Raw genomic sequence first — 14,312 nt, forward strand, 5'->3', positions numbered from 1 at the left:
TTAGTAAATCCCAAAAGTTGATTCTGTTCATCTGGACGTAGCGCTTTCAGTGGGAGAAACATTCCGTCACTCATCCAGGTGACTTCGTCAGTCTCAGCTGACTTCTGGTTTCCAACCCTATAAAAAGTACATTTGCATAATGACTGAAACCAGCCCACTGAAGGAACAATAAGGCTGGGAGGTCAGTTCCTTGACCATTAGGTTTGAGTCATTATGCAGATGTACTCTTTATAAGATTGGGGAAAGCTGCAGTCAGCTGAGCCTGAAGAAGTCATCTTGATGAGTGACAAAATGTTTCTCCCGCTGAGAGCGCTACGTCCAGATGAACAGAATCAAACTTTGGGGGCTCATAAAATCATGATTAGAAATCTTCTCAGATGTATTTTTACATTTTAGATCCACAGCAACAAAGTTCACAGCAGGATGTCTCTGTTCAGTAATTATTATGCCCATTACCTGCAAACTGTGAGGTACGCAGGTAATGTCAGGTAAACACTAGCTGTCTGAAACTGTTCCTGTTAAATGTGTGTATAAAGGAAATAAGCTGAAATACAGAGACTGGGTGGATCTGTGCTTTGACTTTGACACCAAAAATTTCTTCCTGTTAAAAGGGAGTTTTTCCTTCCCACTGTCGCCAAAGTGTTTGCTCATAGGGGGTCATATGATTGTTGGGTTTTTCTCTGTATCTATTACTGTACGATCTACTGTACAATATAAAGCGCATTGAGGTGACTGTTGTGATTTGGCGCTATATAAATAAAATTGAATTGAATTACATCCCATTTCAGGTACCTAGAACCTGAACCTTCTCTGGAAACCTGGGACGCTGGCGGGTTTCTCTTGCTTACCTATCTGCTCATCCTCTTTCTTTCTGCTCGCATGATGATTTCCTGGTTGAGTTTGTAAAGACTTTTGCTCAGGACCTTCTTGCTGTGCGGCAACAGTGCTAACCACCGTCCGCTGTATGTTTTTCAGTCATTAAATCAAACCATGAAAGATCAGCTTGCTTCTCGTGATGAACCTGTCTGTTTTCGATTCCACACCAGGGTCTGCCCACTGGAAAGTTCAGGGATAAGGGTGGAGGATACTCACACAAACATAAAAACCCAGATTGCAACTCCAACTCTCTGTTCTAGTTAACCAGACCTTTCAGGCTCTTGTTCAATTAGAACCTCATGGAGTCTGAGTTAGCGAGACAGTTAAACATCCCTCTATGCCCCCTTAATCCGCCCATTCCCACTAAGTCATTAAATAACCGAGTGTCCCCTCACATAACTCAGCGCACAGAGCCTGTCACCCCTGGCAATCACAAGAAAACACTTACCTTTTTTGCTTTTCATGCACCTCACAAACCACTCATACTCGGGTTTCCTTGGCTAGAATTACATAACCCCCACTTAGACTGGTCAGGTCAGAGGGTAATCAGTTAGAGTCTGTTCTGTCATTTAAATTGCCTTGTTTCCGCCCGTCCACCGGAACCTGTGGAACCATCAACCAACACTGAGACTGTTTTAGATCTCTCCTCTGTGCCCACCAAATGTCATGATCTTCAGGAAGTATTTAGCAAAAGTAAAGCGCTTTCACTGCCACCTCACAAACCACAGGACAGCACCATAGAACTACTCTCTGGCTCCACCCGGCCTTCTAGCTGGCTGTATAACCTGCTTAGACCTGAGTGTGCGGCTATGGAAAAGTACATTAAGGAATCCCTCGGTGCAGGCATAATCCAACGATTGTCATCTCAAGTTGGAACTTCTTTTTTGTGGGGAAAAAGGATGGCTCTCTCTGGCCATGCATTTACTTCAGGGGCCTCAGTGATATTACCATCAAGAATAAGTACCTATTACCTCATTAGCTCTACTTTCAGGCCATTTCACAGTGCCACTGGGTTTACAAAACCCCACATCCGAACGCTTACCACTTTTTCCAGATCAATCAGGGAGACAAGTGGAAGACCGTTTTAAACATGCCATTGGGGGACTACGAGTATTTGGTCATGCCGCCTGGGTTAACTAATGCTCCCGCAATGTTTCAAGATTAGTTAACGATGTCCTCCGGGAATTCCTTGACAGGTTCGTATTGGTGTATCTGGATGATATCCTCATTTTTCCCAAAACCTGCGAGGAACATCAGTCTCATGTCCATGCTATTTTTCCAACGTTTGCTGGAGAATAAACCTTATGTCAAAGCAAAAAAGTGTGAATTCCATTCCTCATCAATAACTTTTTTCAGTTACATTTTGGCACGGGGGCAGGTGAAGACGGATCTGGCAAATGTGAAAGCTTTAACAGAGTGGCCTACCCCTTGTACCCATTGTAGATTCAAGAAGCATCTCCAATGGGTTTTGGGAATAGCAAATTTTTATAGACTGTTCATTTTCAACTATAGTCAGGTAGCTGCACCACTCAAGTCTCAGCATGCATCTGGTCCCCCAAAGCTGAAACTGCATTCACCAAACTTAAGTATCTGTTCACCACGGCACCTTTTTGGTTCACCCTGATCACAGTTATCATTGCAAAGGTGGACACATCAGAAATTGGAGAAGGGAGAGGTAAATGATGCCAAGTGAAAGAGAATGCTTTGGGGGGGGGGGGGGGGGGGGGGTCATGCTGCTGTCATGGTCTGTGTGAGCGGCGGTGGTTTCCCACTAGACTCTGGTTTCTGCCTTTGGGTGAAGCCTGGTCAGCCTGTCCATTGTCCACACCTGACAGTAATCTACTAGGCTGAATATAACATCAGCACTCCCAATAACTCTGCTAACCTCCTAATCCTCGGATCATCTACTCACCCTTGCAGTTCAGTCATGTTTTCCTGGATGCTGGTCTTCTTGATTCACTCACAGCCACATTAATGCCTTTCGTCTCTTAGACTTACTGGACCACTTTGCCTGGATTCAAAGCTAACAAGTACTCACCCAGACCTCACCACCTGCCTTCCCCAAGTTGCTTTCCGACTGCTGACAAGTAAATGGTAAATGGACTGATTCTTATATAGCATTTTTCTACTCTCCCGGAGTACTCAAAGCGCTGCATACAACATGCCACATCCACCCAATCACACCCATTCTCACAAACACTTTATCTGAACTTAGTGCTTTCTAAGTACATTCACGCACATTCATACTCTGATGGATGCATCGGAGAGCAAGTTGGGGTTAGTATCTTGCCCAAGGATACTTGACATGCAGACTGGAGGAGCCAGGGATCGAACCACCAACCTTCTGATCAGTAGGTCAGATCAGACCAGCTTTACCTCCTGAGCTACAGAAACCCCAAATAAGACATTGAAGATAACCTCGTTCACTTACTGTAACCTCCACCAGTGATCTTTCTGATGCTGCTCTACCTCTGTTACAGTGACTCAGATTACCATCTACCAAGACCCATTTCCGGAAACCTACCACAGAGCCCACTTCATGCTCACAGCTTCAAGTGCTTGACTTCCGCCATAGTTCACAGTTCATGTTAAAAAATTCCAAGTGTCAAGTTCCTGTGTGTAAATAAAGCCTTCACGTCTAGTAATATTCAGTTCCTTCACCTTTGTCTGTATTTTGGGTTCACCATGTTGTTCTGGCCACACCGAGGTAACAGATTTATATTTGAAAAACAGAGAGACATGGGGGATTGCAATAAAGATGAGACACAAACCAGACCTTAAAATAAGAACATCTGAAAACGATGTAGGTGCAGTCTGGTAGCTCAAGTATTTGCTTTAAAAAACAGAGCTAGACTCCTGGTTGTTGGAGACAAGTGAACAACTTGAGGATAATAAACCTGTCAGAGGGGCTGAAGGATCAGAGCTCATGTTCTTATAGGCTGGATCTGGATTGTGCTTTGATTCGAGTTGAAGACAAAAATATTTCAGAAATGCTGACATGTCCTGCTGGAGAGAAATATTTAAAGTATCATGACTATTTTAGTGACTATTTTTTAATTTTTCTAAAGTGGTAGTGTTCTTTGAACTGAGCACCTCTGATTTATTTCCCATGATTTTAAGAATGAAGCGATGAGTTCATGTTTACTTACAGAGCTTTGTTGGAGGCTTTGACCACTGGCAGCAGCCTCAGAAGAGCCTTCTCTGAAGCAGAGTATTTCTTCAGGTCAAACACATCCAGATCTTCTTCTGATGACAGTAAGATGAAGACCAGAGCTGACCACTGAGCAGGAGACAGTTTATCTGTGGAGAGACTTCCTGATCTGAGGGACTGTTGGATCTCCTCCACTAGAGAACGATCATTCAGTTCATTCAGACAGTGGATCAGATTGATGCTTTTCTCTGCAGACAGATCCTCACTGAGCTTCTCCTTGATGTACTGGACTGTTTTCTTATTGGTCTGTGAGTTACTTCCTGTCTGTGTCATCAGGGCTCGTAAGAGAGTCTGATTGGTCTGCAGGGAAAGACCCAGGAGGAAGCGGAGGAACAAGTCCAGGTGTCCATTTGGACTCTGTAAGGCCTTGTTCACAGCACTCTGGTAGAAGTGTGTCTCTGCAGATTCTCCTGTGTTAGACTTCTTGGGGGTTGTTTGTTCTTCCAGCAGATTGAGTCCAGAGTTGATGAAGGTCAGATGGACATGAAGAGCAGCCAGAAACTCCTGAACACTCAGATGGATGAAGCAGAACACCTTGTCCTGGTACAGTCCTCTCTCCTCTTTAAAGATCTGTGTGAACACTCCTGAGTACACTGAGGCTGCTCTGATATCGATGCCACACTCTGTCAGGTCTGATTCATAGAAGATCAGGTTTCCTTTCTGCAGCTGATCAAAAGCCAGTTTTCCCAGAGACTCCATCATCTTCCTGCTCTCTGGACTCCAGTGTGGATCTGTTGCACGTCCTCCATTATACTTGACCTTCTTCACTTTGGCCTGAACCACCAGGAAGTGGATGTACATTTCAGTCAGGGTGTTGGGCAGTTGTCCTCCCTCTCTGGTTTCCAGGACACGCTCCAGAACTGTAGCAGTGATCCAGCAGAAGACTGGGATGTGGCACATGATGTGGAGGCTTCGAGCTTTCTTGATGTGGGAGATGATCCTGCTGGCCTGCTCCTCATCTCTGAATCGGTTCCTGAAGTACTCCTCCTTCTGTGGGTCAGTGAACCCCCTGACCTCTGTCACCCTGTGAACATACTCAGGGGGGATCTGGTCTGCTGCTGCAGGTCGTGTGGTTATCCAGACGTGAGCATAGGGAAGAAGCGTCCCCCTGATCAGGCTTGTGAGAAGTACATCAACTGTGGTGGGCATCGTAATATCAGTCACACTCTTAGTGTTGTTGAAGTCCAGAGGAAGTCGACACTCATCCAGACCATCAAAGATGAACACAACCTGGAAGTCTTCAAAGCTGTAGATTCCTGCTTCTTTGGTTTCAGTAAAGAAGTGATGAACAAGTCCCACCAAGCTGAACTTTTCCTCTTTCAGCACATTCAGCTCTCTGAAAGTGAATGGAAATATGAACTGGATGTCCTGGTTGGCTTTGTCTTCAGCCCAGTCCAGGCTGTATTTCTGTGTTAAGACTGTTTTCCCAATGCCAGCCACTCCCTTTGTCAGCACTGTTCTGATTGGTTTAAAGATGTCTTCTTGTCTGATGGTTGTTTCTGGTCTGTCTGGTTTCCTGGATGCTGTTTCAATCTGTCTGACCTCATGTTCATCATTGACCTCTGCAGTCCCTCCCTCTGTGATGTAGAGCTCTGTGTAGATCTGATTCAGGAGGGTTGGGTTTCCTGCTTTAGCGATGCCCTCAAACACACACTGGAACTTCTTCTTCAGGGTGGATTTAAGGTTACGATGACAAACAGCAGCTGGAAGTTCTGAATAATAATAATAAAAATACAACTTTAACAATCATATTTTACAAAATGCTGATGACAATTTCTGACCCACTGAGAAATGACTGAACACACTGGTGTCACAAGTCTCTCATTTATCCAGCAGCTTAAATCTTTAGATAAATCCTCTTACGTCTCTGCAGACGGTCAGCCAGCTCCTCCTGCTTCATTCTCCTCAGGAAGTCCACTGTGATCTTCACAAATGCCTCTCTGCTGTTTCTCCTCTGCTCATCATCCTCCCTCTGAAACTCCAAGCACTGGGGCTTATTTGGATTCAGAGCCTTCTGGATCTTCTTCAGCTCGTTCTTCACAAAAGTGATGATGTTGTCCTCCAGCAGCTGGAACAGAATACTTTATGAATGACCCACCACTCTGAACTTTAGTCCACACAACATCCACTTCTTTACCATCAAGGGGCATATCATCCACGAGCTCTTTACCAATTATAGGTTTGACTTTATCTGATTAACTGAGACTTTGTCCACAACTCCACGATCCCAAAACGTTGATGCTGTTCATATGAATGCAGCGATTTCAGTGGGAGAAACATTTCACTGGTGTTCAGAGCTGAACTACCAACAGGTTGATGATCAAAGCCAGAAACTTGGAGATGTTTCAGGTGACTGAGTTGATCGTACAGGCAACTGGTCTTAAAGGTTCACTCTGTTTACACATACAGATCAGTATTTAAGGTTTGACTCTCATCATCCACTGGGGCACAAACTGGACGTCATCAGGACGCTACAACACAGAACAAACACCATCCCCACAGACACAGCAGCCAGCGAAGCAGAAGAACTTCACATCAAGAAGGTCCTGAGTAAATGTGAACGCTGGTTTGAGGGCGGAGTCAAGGAGGCCATTTATGTGAAAAGGAAAGACCATCTCTGAATGGAGGAGGGGCCTAAGGGTACAACTGTCACCATCTTACAATGCTGTGATTGCAGCCATTCCCCAGCTCTCTGTGAACTGGACTCATGACCATTGATCAACAACCATTGATCAATGGTCCTGACAATATGCGTACCAATGATCAATGAACTGACCTCCCAGCCCATTGTTCCTTCAGTGGGCTGGTTTCAGTCATACAAATGTCCTGTTTATGAGATTGAAACCTGCAGTCAGCTGAGACTGAAGAAGTCACCTGATGATGATGAAACGCTTCTCCCACTGAAAACATCCAGATGAACAGAATCAAGCTTTTTGGGATTTACGTACCTGGATGATTGAGCATCAAGACACAACTCTGTGACTTTTCTCAGATGAATAAATCCTCTCCTCCAGCTTTGTTTACATCTACCAGCCCTGTGGCGCTGCCCAGGGACAATAATCTATGTGAGAGGTGGAAAGTCATACAGGTGTCTGCTCCTGCCTTCAGTTATTTTATCTACTGTGTGTCAACTGGCTGAACCTCCTCCAACTGTCTACTGTCTCCCTAAACTCAACAATGACTTAGTGATCTATCCATTCTCTGACCAAAGACATCCTGCTGCAGGAGGTTAACATAGCAGCCAATGATGATCCCACTCACTGTGAACAACACATTTGGACCTGATTTGCTGCTCTGGTTTACACGTGAACTTTGACTGCTGTCACCAACTTGAGAGGCTCTACAGAAAAACTGGACTTGTCCATAAAAAGATGTATAAAAATCATAAACTACATTATAAGGACAGCATTGCTCAATCAACTCTAATTACTACTGACATGTTATCTCTTCTAACTAAGGTACAGACACTCAAACTTGCTGCTTTCAGTGAGAAGTCAAATGTGTGAATATGAGCTGGAAGCTGCTGAGAGTCCTCCTCCTTCCCTACTTTCACTATAAACACGCCCCTTTCATGCACCTGCAGAGGGCCACCAGCAGATGGAGCTGTCTTAAACAAATCCACTTGGATAGTTAGCTGTAGATGACTTTATCATTATGATTGTAGGACTTTGAGTTATTCTTTAGATTTATTTCAACTCTTATATTGTGCACAAGCGTTGAGCGACCCATAATTTCTCTGTACTTTTCATAAGAGCAGCCAGACTTTCAGCTAGTTTTTCTTTTTTAAGAGCTCTGCAGGTTTTATGAAGGTGTGTCAAAGCTGTTCTTTGGACATTGGCTGCTTTTTAAATCATTTTCAGTCCTCGTACAGGAACACTCTTCAAGCTAAATCCAAGTGTGTTAGACCAGAGTTAACCTGATAGATATGTGTGGGTGTGTAACTCTTAGAAGCTGATTGGCTGCTTTTTATGGGGGCTGGGTCTTTGGAAAGTGTTTTAGTAACACACCCTGAACTGCACACTTTAACAAACAACATGAGATTTTAACAGTAATGTAAAACTCATGTGATTCACTGTTATTAAGCACAAACACATCTATGGCCCTGTTTCCATTAGTAGCTGCTCAGATCGACTCACCACAGGTCACCACGACTGGACTGGATCCACTGGTTTCCATTACAGTTGAGGACCACCTAATGTGGTCGTCTCAATACAGCCGAGTGTCAGCTCACATCATTAGTAAGTGCTAATGCTGCTAATTTCCATCATATTTGTCATTTATTGCTCAAAGTTATTGAAGAAACAGTTATTCAGCTTCATTCCCACTGATCTCGACTACAAACTGTTTCACTTTGGTTTCTGTTTAAAGCCTCGATGTTTAAAACGTTTCCCTGTGATCACATTTGCACCGTCTGATTTCAAAGTTTGTTTCTTTTGGTCATTTAGTCCACAGAGTCCTTGGTGTTCTGAAAGGGACCTATAAATAAATGCATTATTATTAATAATAAAGTAGTTGTTGTACATGTACAGACCATAAATATGGAGTCCAGCTGTGTTTGATGCTGCTGGGCAGACTGACCACTGGGAACCTCTGAGCTCTGCTGCTCCACTCTGTGGAGGAACCATGAAGGATTAGATCAACACAGGATAAAGATCCAGGAGTTTCTGCTCAAATAACTTCATCTGAATCAAGTCTGTCAAGTTTTAAACTCTCAGATTGTGAACATATCAGTAATTTTCAGTCTGTTTTCATGGACGTCCTTTCAGTGGTGATGTCAGGGATGATTTTGAAGAAGCTCATCAAACTGAACCATCAGCAGATCACTGCTCCAAAACCAGAACATGATCCGAGTCTCCCTCCACCACCAGAACACCAGCTTTACTAACGTGGTAGATCAGTGTAGTACAGATCAATAACTGATGAGTCATTTGATCAAAATCACTGAGTGCTTCACGTCTGACCCTCTGATGCTTCTGTAGACATTTTGCATATTTAATGAATGTCTGACAGTTTTACATTCATTCTATGAACACAGTGGAAATGTTGTGTTATAGTCTCCATGTTGTTTCCAGCATCATAAATTCTTAAGTTCAGAAAATTAGATTCTTTCTTCACAGCTGAAAAACAACAACATTTATTCTCTATTGAAATCTGCATCGTCCACTCCAAAGGTCACAATCTGAAGGTAACATCTGGTTTTGTTCCCTGTGGTTAACTCTGAGCATCAGTATGGTGGGATTTATCCACTACATCCACACCACTGTGGTTCAGTGTTGTCCTGATGGAGTAACAGCAGCCAGTATGATCCAGGCTTTAGCTGCTGGGTCTCTGTGTGACCTCTCAGACTGTTTAACAGATCAGACACAAAGAGAATCAGAGCAGCTCTGTTCTTTAAAGACAAACATGAACCCACTCAGGTCACACTTTCCCCACAGATATGAGCATCACTGTCCTCAAACAGCAAATGACCAAGTCGAACATTTGGATCTTTTCTCTTTCATTGTTTTCTTTTTAATGGATCTTTGTAACAATCTGAGGATGTTTCAGGTCATATTTATCCAGGAAACACAAACATGTAAAGGAGTCATCACAGCTCTCTGACCTCGTTGCTCCAGGTTCACCACTGAAGTGTGGAACGTCGCCTTTGGACCGGTCACTCCTCACAGACGGACAGCTGGACCCTGCAGACTGTGACCTCTGACCTCTGCAGACACAAACATGATTGAAGCAGCTGTGATCACACAGACTGCAGATAATGCAGCTGTTTCCTGTCAGTAACATCCTCTTAGATTAGAGTTCAGCTTTTTACAGGAAAACTGGACAAAACTGATTTTTGTTACAAACTCATTTTCATTTCCTCTCAGCTCACAAACACAGTCAGACAATCAACCAGAGTCAACACTGATTATAATGTCAGTGCAGAATTATTTCTGTTACTCAGTGAGTTCAGCTCTCTGACCTCGTTGCTCCAGGTTCACCACTGAACTCTGGATTTCGATCTTTGGACCGGTCACTCCTCACAGACGGACAGCTGGACCCTGCAGACTCTGCTCTGTCCTCCTCTTCCTCCATCATCATCTTCAGTCAGTCTGAGAGGTAAACCACAAACACTCAGTGAGTTCACATTAACAGGAGGAACTGAGTTACAGTCGCTGACCTCTGACCTGTCATGTGACCATGAAACCAGGTCAATATGTCTGTAGGTTCAGTCATCCAGGTCATGTGATCTAAGGAGCTTGGAGAGAAAAGAGACGTCTTTAAGTTTCTGGAAGACGTTTCATCAGAGAAGCTTCTTCAGCTCTAAAACCAAACGGTGGAGAGTCCCAGATATTTAAACCTGAGAGGGAAAGAAAGCATGTCGCTGACCCACCACTGATGTTATTTCAAGGAGGAAACTGAGAGCCTTTGCACCAGGAGCACAAACATCAGCTCCAGCAATGATCCACTGATGTGTTTTTATTCCATGTATGAATGTTGTTATTGACAGAGATGACGTTTGTGTGTCAGTGATGCAGTGACTGTTGTTGTTACCTGTACAGGCTGGTTAGACTCTATGAAACAGATCATACAGATCTCTGCATGTTAGAAGAGACTATTAAAGGTCATGAATGAGACAAAGGCAGGGAGGCGTCCTTTACAGCTAAACAGCAGAGTGAGAGAACAGCCAGCACCTCTACATTTATCACATTATACAGCACATGTATGATACTGACAGGGATGAGAAGAATTTAGTGATTCTGATCCCATCATTGATATTACTTATTGATTCTCAGTAGCTCTGCTCTGACAGTCACCACCATCACTGAGCAGCATATCAAAGACATTTGTGCACATTAACTGCATGTTGTGGCTCAAATGTTTGTGCATGTTGGAGGCATTTCCTCTTTGTTGTGATCAGTGTTGGTCATTACTCAAAACAGTCATTATTACACATATTACACAGAACACTTTGATTAAAAGTAATGGAGTACGTTACTTCATTACTCCTCATAACATTACTTTGATGTTACTGTGTGAAATGAACAAATGAGCATGTAACAACATAAAGCTGAGGTACAGCCCCACACACCAACACAGATCCTGATGAGGTCACGTGATGTTTCTCTGAGTGTTTATGAACACAAATCAAAGATGAAACAGCACAAAGACACTTCAAAGTGATTCTACTGTAGAAACATGAACAGGTAGAAACCTGCAGCCTGACTGCTCATCACTTTGTTACCTGTTCAAGTTCAGCAGCAGCAGCTCACTTTATCACGGTGCTGGTCTGGGGTCAGTGTTTACTCAGCTTTAACCTCACTCTGGGTTCTAGGTTAGCTTAGTGTTAGCTGAACGTTAGCTTAGCGTTAGCATGCTGTGTGCTAGCTCAGCGTCAGAGCTCTGCAGGTGTCTCGTGTGTAAATATTAATCACAGTGACAGTAAAGGAGGTAAAGGGCCGTGACGTCATCACGTACGCTGCGTCCTCTGTGGGCTCTGAGTGAACTCAAAGTACAAACTACAAGTACACAAACACGAACGTAGCTCAGAGTGGCGGACACACTCGGCCTCGTTGGTCCAGCTGTGAGTCCGTTACCGTGAACTATGGAGCGGCAGATTTGTGCTGAACTAAGCTGCACACAGCTGATGTTAGCCAGGAAACATTACACACTGACTTTAATGGAGAGACCGGAAATACAAACACACACAGTTTGTTGTGTGAAGAAATCAAACACGAGCTGAACAAACAGTAAAGTTCCTAAAGACAAACTGTTAAAGGAGGAAACAAAGCAAACTTACAGTTTCTTCACACACCAACAACAAGCTCCACTCCACACCTGGACACTAAACACGGACACACAGGTGAGCTGCTTCCTGGAAGGAGGCGGGGCTCCACCTGAAACTCAGCACAGGTGGGAGGGGCTCAGCTCTGTGTGTGCTGATGTGTTAACTTTAAAAATATGCCGTCTGACTGCTCAGACTGAGTCAGAGTAAAGTTCACATGCTGACGTGTGGAGACATGAAACCTTGTTGTAGCTGCAGGTGTGAACACACTGATCCCAGATCAGCTCTGCTGTATTTGTAACATGAACATTTCTGCTGCAAAGCTTCAAATGTTCAGCATGTTTCTCTGTTTCCAGTCTATAGATCCAGTCACACTTTCTACCTTCACCTGTGCAGTAAAGACTGAGAGCAGAGCTGAAAGCAAGCGTCCAATCAGGGAGCAGCATCAACACCTGAGCTTCATTCAGACTCTGTTATTGAAGATGTTGTTGGTACAAAGTTCATCTGCTGCTCACATGAATCCATGAAAGATTTATTTCACTGAATGTTTCTTCAAAGCTCATTTCAACCTGTTGAAGTCATGAATGAAAGTGCAGACTGAGAGTGGATCACATGATGTTTGAGGTGTGTCATGTGACATGTTCAGTATTGTCACACATGTCTAGATTGTCCCTGATATCATAACTGCTCAAACACTGATGATTATATTTGAAGAATTATTCCTGATGGCAGCAAAGTTTGAATGGAGCTCTCTGTCTGTGCTGATTTGTCGCCCTCTGGAGGTCAAAGCACAAACTGCATGATGTCACTGTAACCACCACAGAGACAGGAAGTGTTTTTATGACTGAAACACTGAAATGATGCTAACGGCTGTCGTTAGGCTCACTGACAGCAGTGCTGATGTGTTCATGTCAAACACTGGCTCAGGTCAGACTCCTTCATCCTTCTCCAGCGTGAGGCCGCCCTCAGACCCACAGGAGCTCTGACCTTTGACCTCCTGACCCTAACCATTTTAGTCTTGTTGCATCTTTAAATGCAAATCCATCCAAACTGTAGCCGAGCAAAAGAAGCTGGAAGCTGTTCTATGAATGATGTTGTCGAAGGAGCTTGGAAAGAAAAGCGTCTGGACTTCTTTAAGTTGCTTGAAGAGGGACATGGACGTCTTAACGCCCACTCACATCCTGGGACATTTGATCACAGGAAATCACATGATAGCGTGGGGCTAGATCTCACAATGTGTTCATCCAAAACCTTGGCTGATTGTGACCCACACCCGTTTTCACTGAGGAGGAGGAGTTTCACATCCTGAACATGTGACAGCCTGGTTTAAAGGGACCAAAAGTAACTGGACACCTGATTCAGTTCAGGTTTATTCATCCGCTCCATACCACACCAGCAGTCACCTCCAGGGAACCAGCTGATCCATGTAACTGGGGACAGACCACAGCCCAGAGCACTGGTTCATGATGTGTTTGTGGACTGTAGGTTGTTTGGATAGAGATGAGATGTACTCAGCAGTCTGTCTCTAATGTTTAATGAAATGTTCTGAAGATGATAATAACTTGTGATTTTCTTTTGAATGAATCTTTAATCGTGTTGTAGGGCCTCTGACTCTCATGAAGATTTTCACATCAATGTGCTTTTCACAAAGATATTAACAATGAAAATGACGTGCAGCCCTGAACTACTCATGCGTTAACTCAGCGGTTCCCAACCCCCGGGTCACGGACCGGTCCGTGAGTCGTTTGGTACCGGGCCGTGAGAGTCGAGGCTCGGTGTGAAATTGATGGTTGATAGGTTTGTAGCATAAACCTGTTCGCTGGATCGTTCAATCCAGCTACACAGCAAAGCAAGACACGAGTAGTTCTTTCTGTTTCTCGTGCACGGGAGAGAACTGGACCAATGCCGTTCCTTCGCTTGACCACAGTCGCTCTCGTCCGTTCCCTCGTAACACTGTTCTTTTATTGAGGTTACATGAACATACATAGGTTCATTAACATACACGTGAACAAAGGTACCAGTCTGTATGTTATGTAGGTGTGTGTGTGTGTGTGTGTGTGTGTGCTGGTCTGGAAGTCCAGCAGTTCATCTAAACAAAAGGCACTTAGACTAAAACAGACATCCTACCACAAAACAATAAGAAGGTAGCACCTCTCCCATGATCCCAGGACGTGGGTGTGAATGCCAGAACACTCTGGAGTCACACAAAGTCTTTAAAGACTACTATCATTACACAATTGGTTCTACACCTCTGAGCATATATGGTTAGATATTCCCCAATAACAATGACAATGATAAAATATAAATCCAACAATGGTTTTCAGGGTTTTTATCGTTAACTTCGTTTCCCTGGGTCTTTTCCCGTGTTGTAGTCGTGTGTCTTATTTTGAAAGAAATGTTTACGCGTTACCATAGCGACCAGAGAGCATTAAGGGTGCAGACAGGTGCATCCAACAACATTTT

At 43.9% G+C, this 14,312-nt stretch overlaps 1 protein-coding gene across 2 annotated transcripts in view; it reads right to left on the reverse strand.

Annotated features, from left to right (window-relative positions):
- Positions 1-12,260, reverse strand: part of LOC308397130 (protein NLRC3-like) — a 41,017-nt gene extending 28,757 nt beyond the window's left edge. The window contains exons 1-6 of one of the 2 annotated variants that reach the window (XM_080882867.1): positions 11,865-12,260; positions 10,047-10,176; positions 9,690-9,791; positions 8,619-8,697; positions 5,951-6,155; positions 4,026-5,799 (exon numbers count right to left, since the gene is read on the reverse strand). In XM_080882867.1, the coding sequence (XP_080738993.1) occupies positions 4,026-5,799; positions 5,951-6,155; positions 8,619-8,697; positions 9,690-9,791; positions 10,047-10,165 (2,279 nt within the window). In that variant the 5' untranslated portion in view covers positions 10,166-10,176; positions 11,865-12,260. The remainder of the gene's footprint in view (positions 1-4,025; positions 5,800-5,950; positions 6,156-8,618; positions 8,698-9,689; positions 9,792-10,046; positions 10,177-11,864) is intronic. The other variant, XM_080882868.1, reaches the window with a different exon arrangement.
- Positions 12,261-14,312: the final 2,052 nt, after the last annotated feature.

The sequence above is a fragment of the Rhamphochromis sp. 'chilingali' genome (genome assembly GCF_963969265.1).
Source record: "Rhamphochromis sp. 'chilingali' genome assembly, chromosome: 1".
Lineage (NCBI taxonomy): Eukaryota > Metazoa > Chordata > Actinopteri > Cichliformes > Cichlidae > Rhamphochromis > Rhamphochromis sp. 'chilingali'.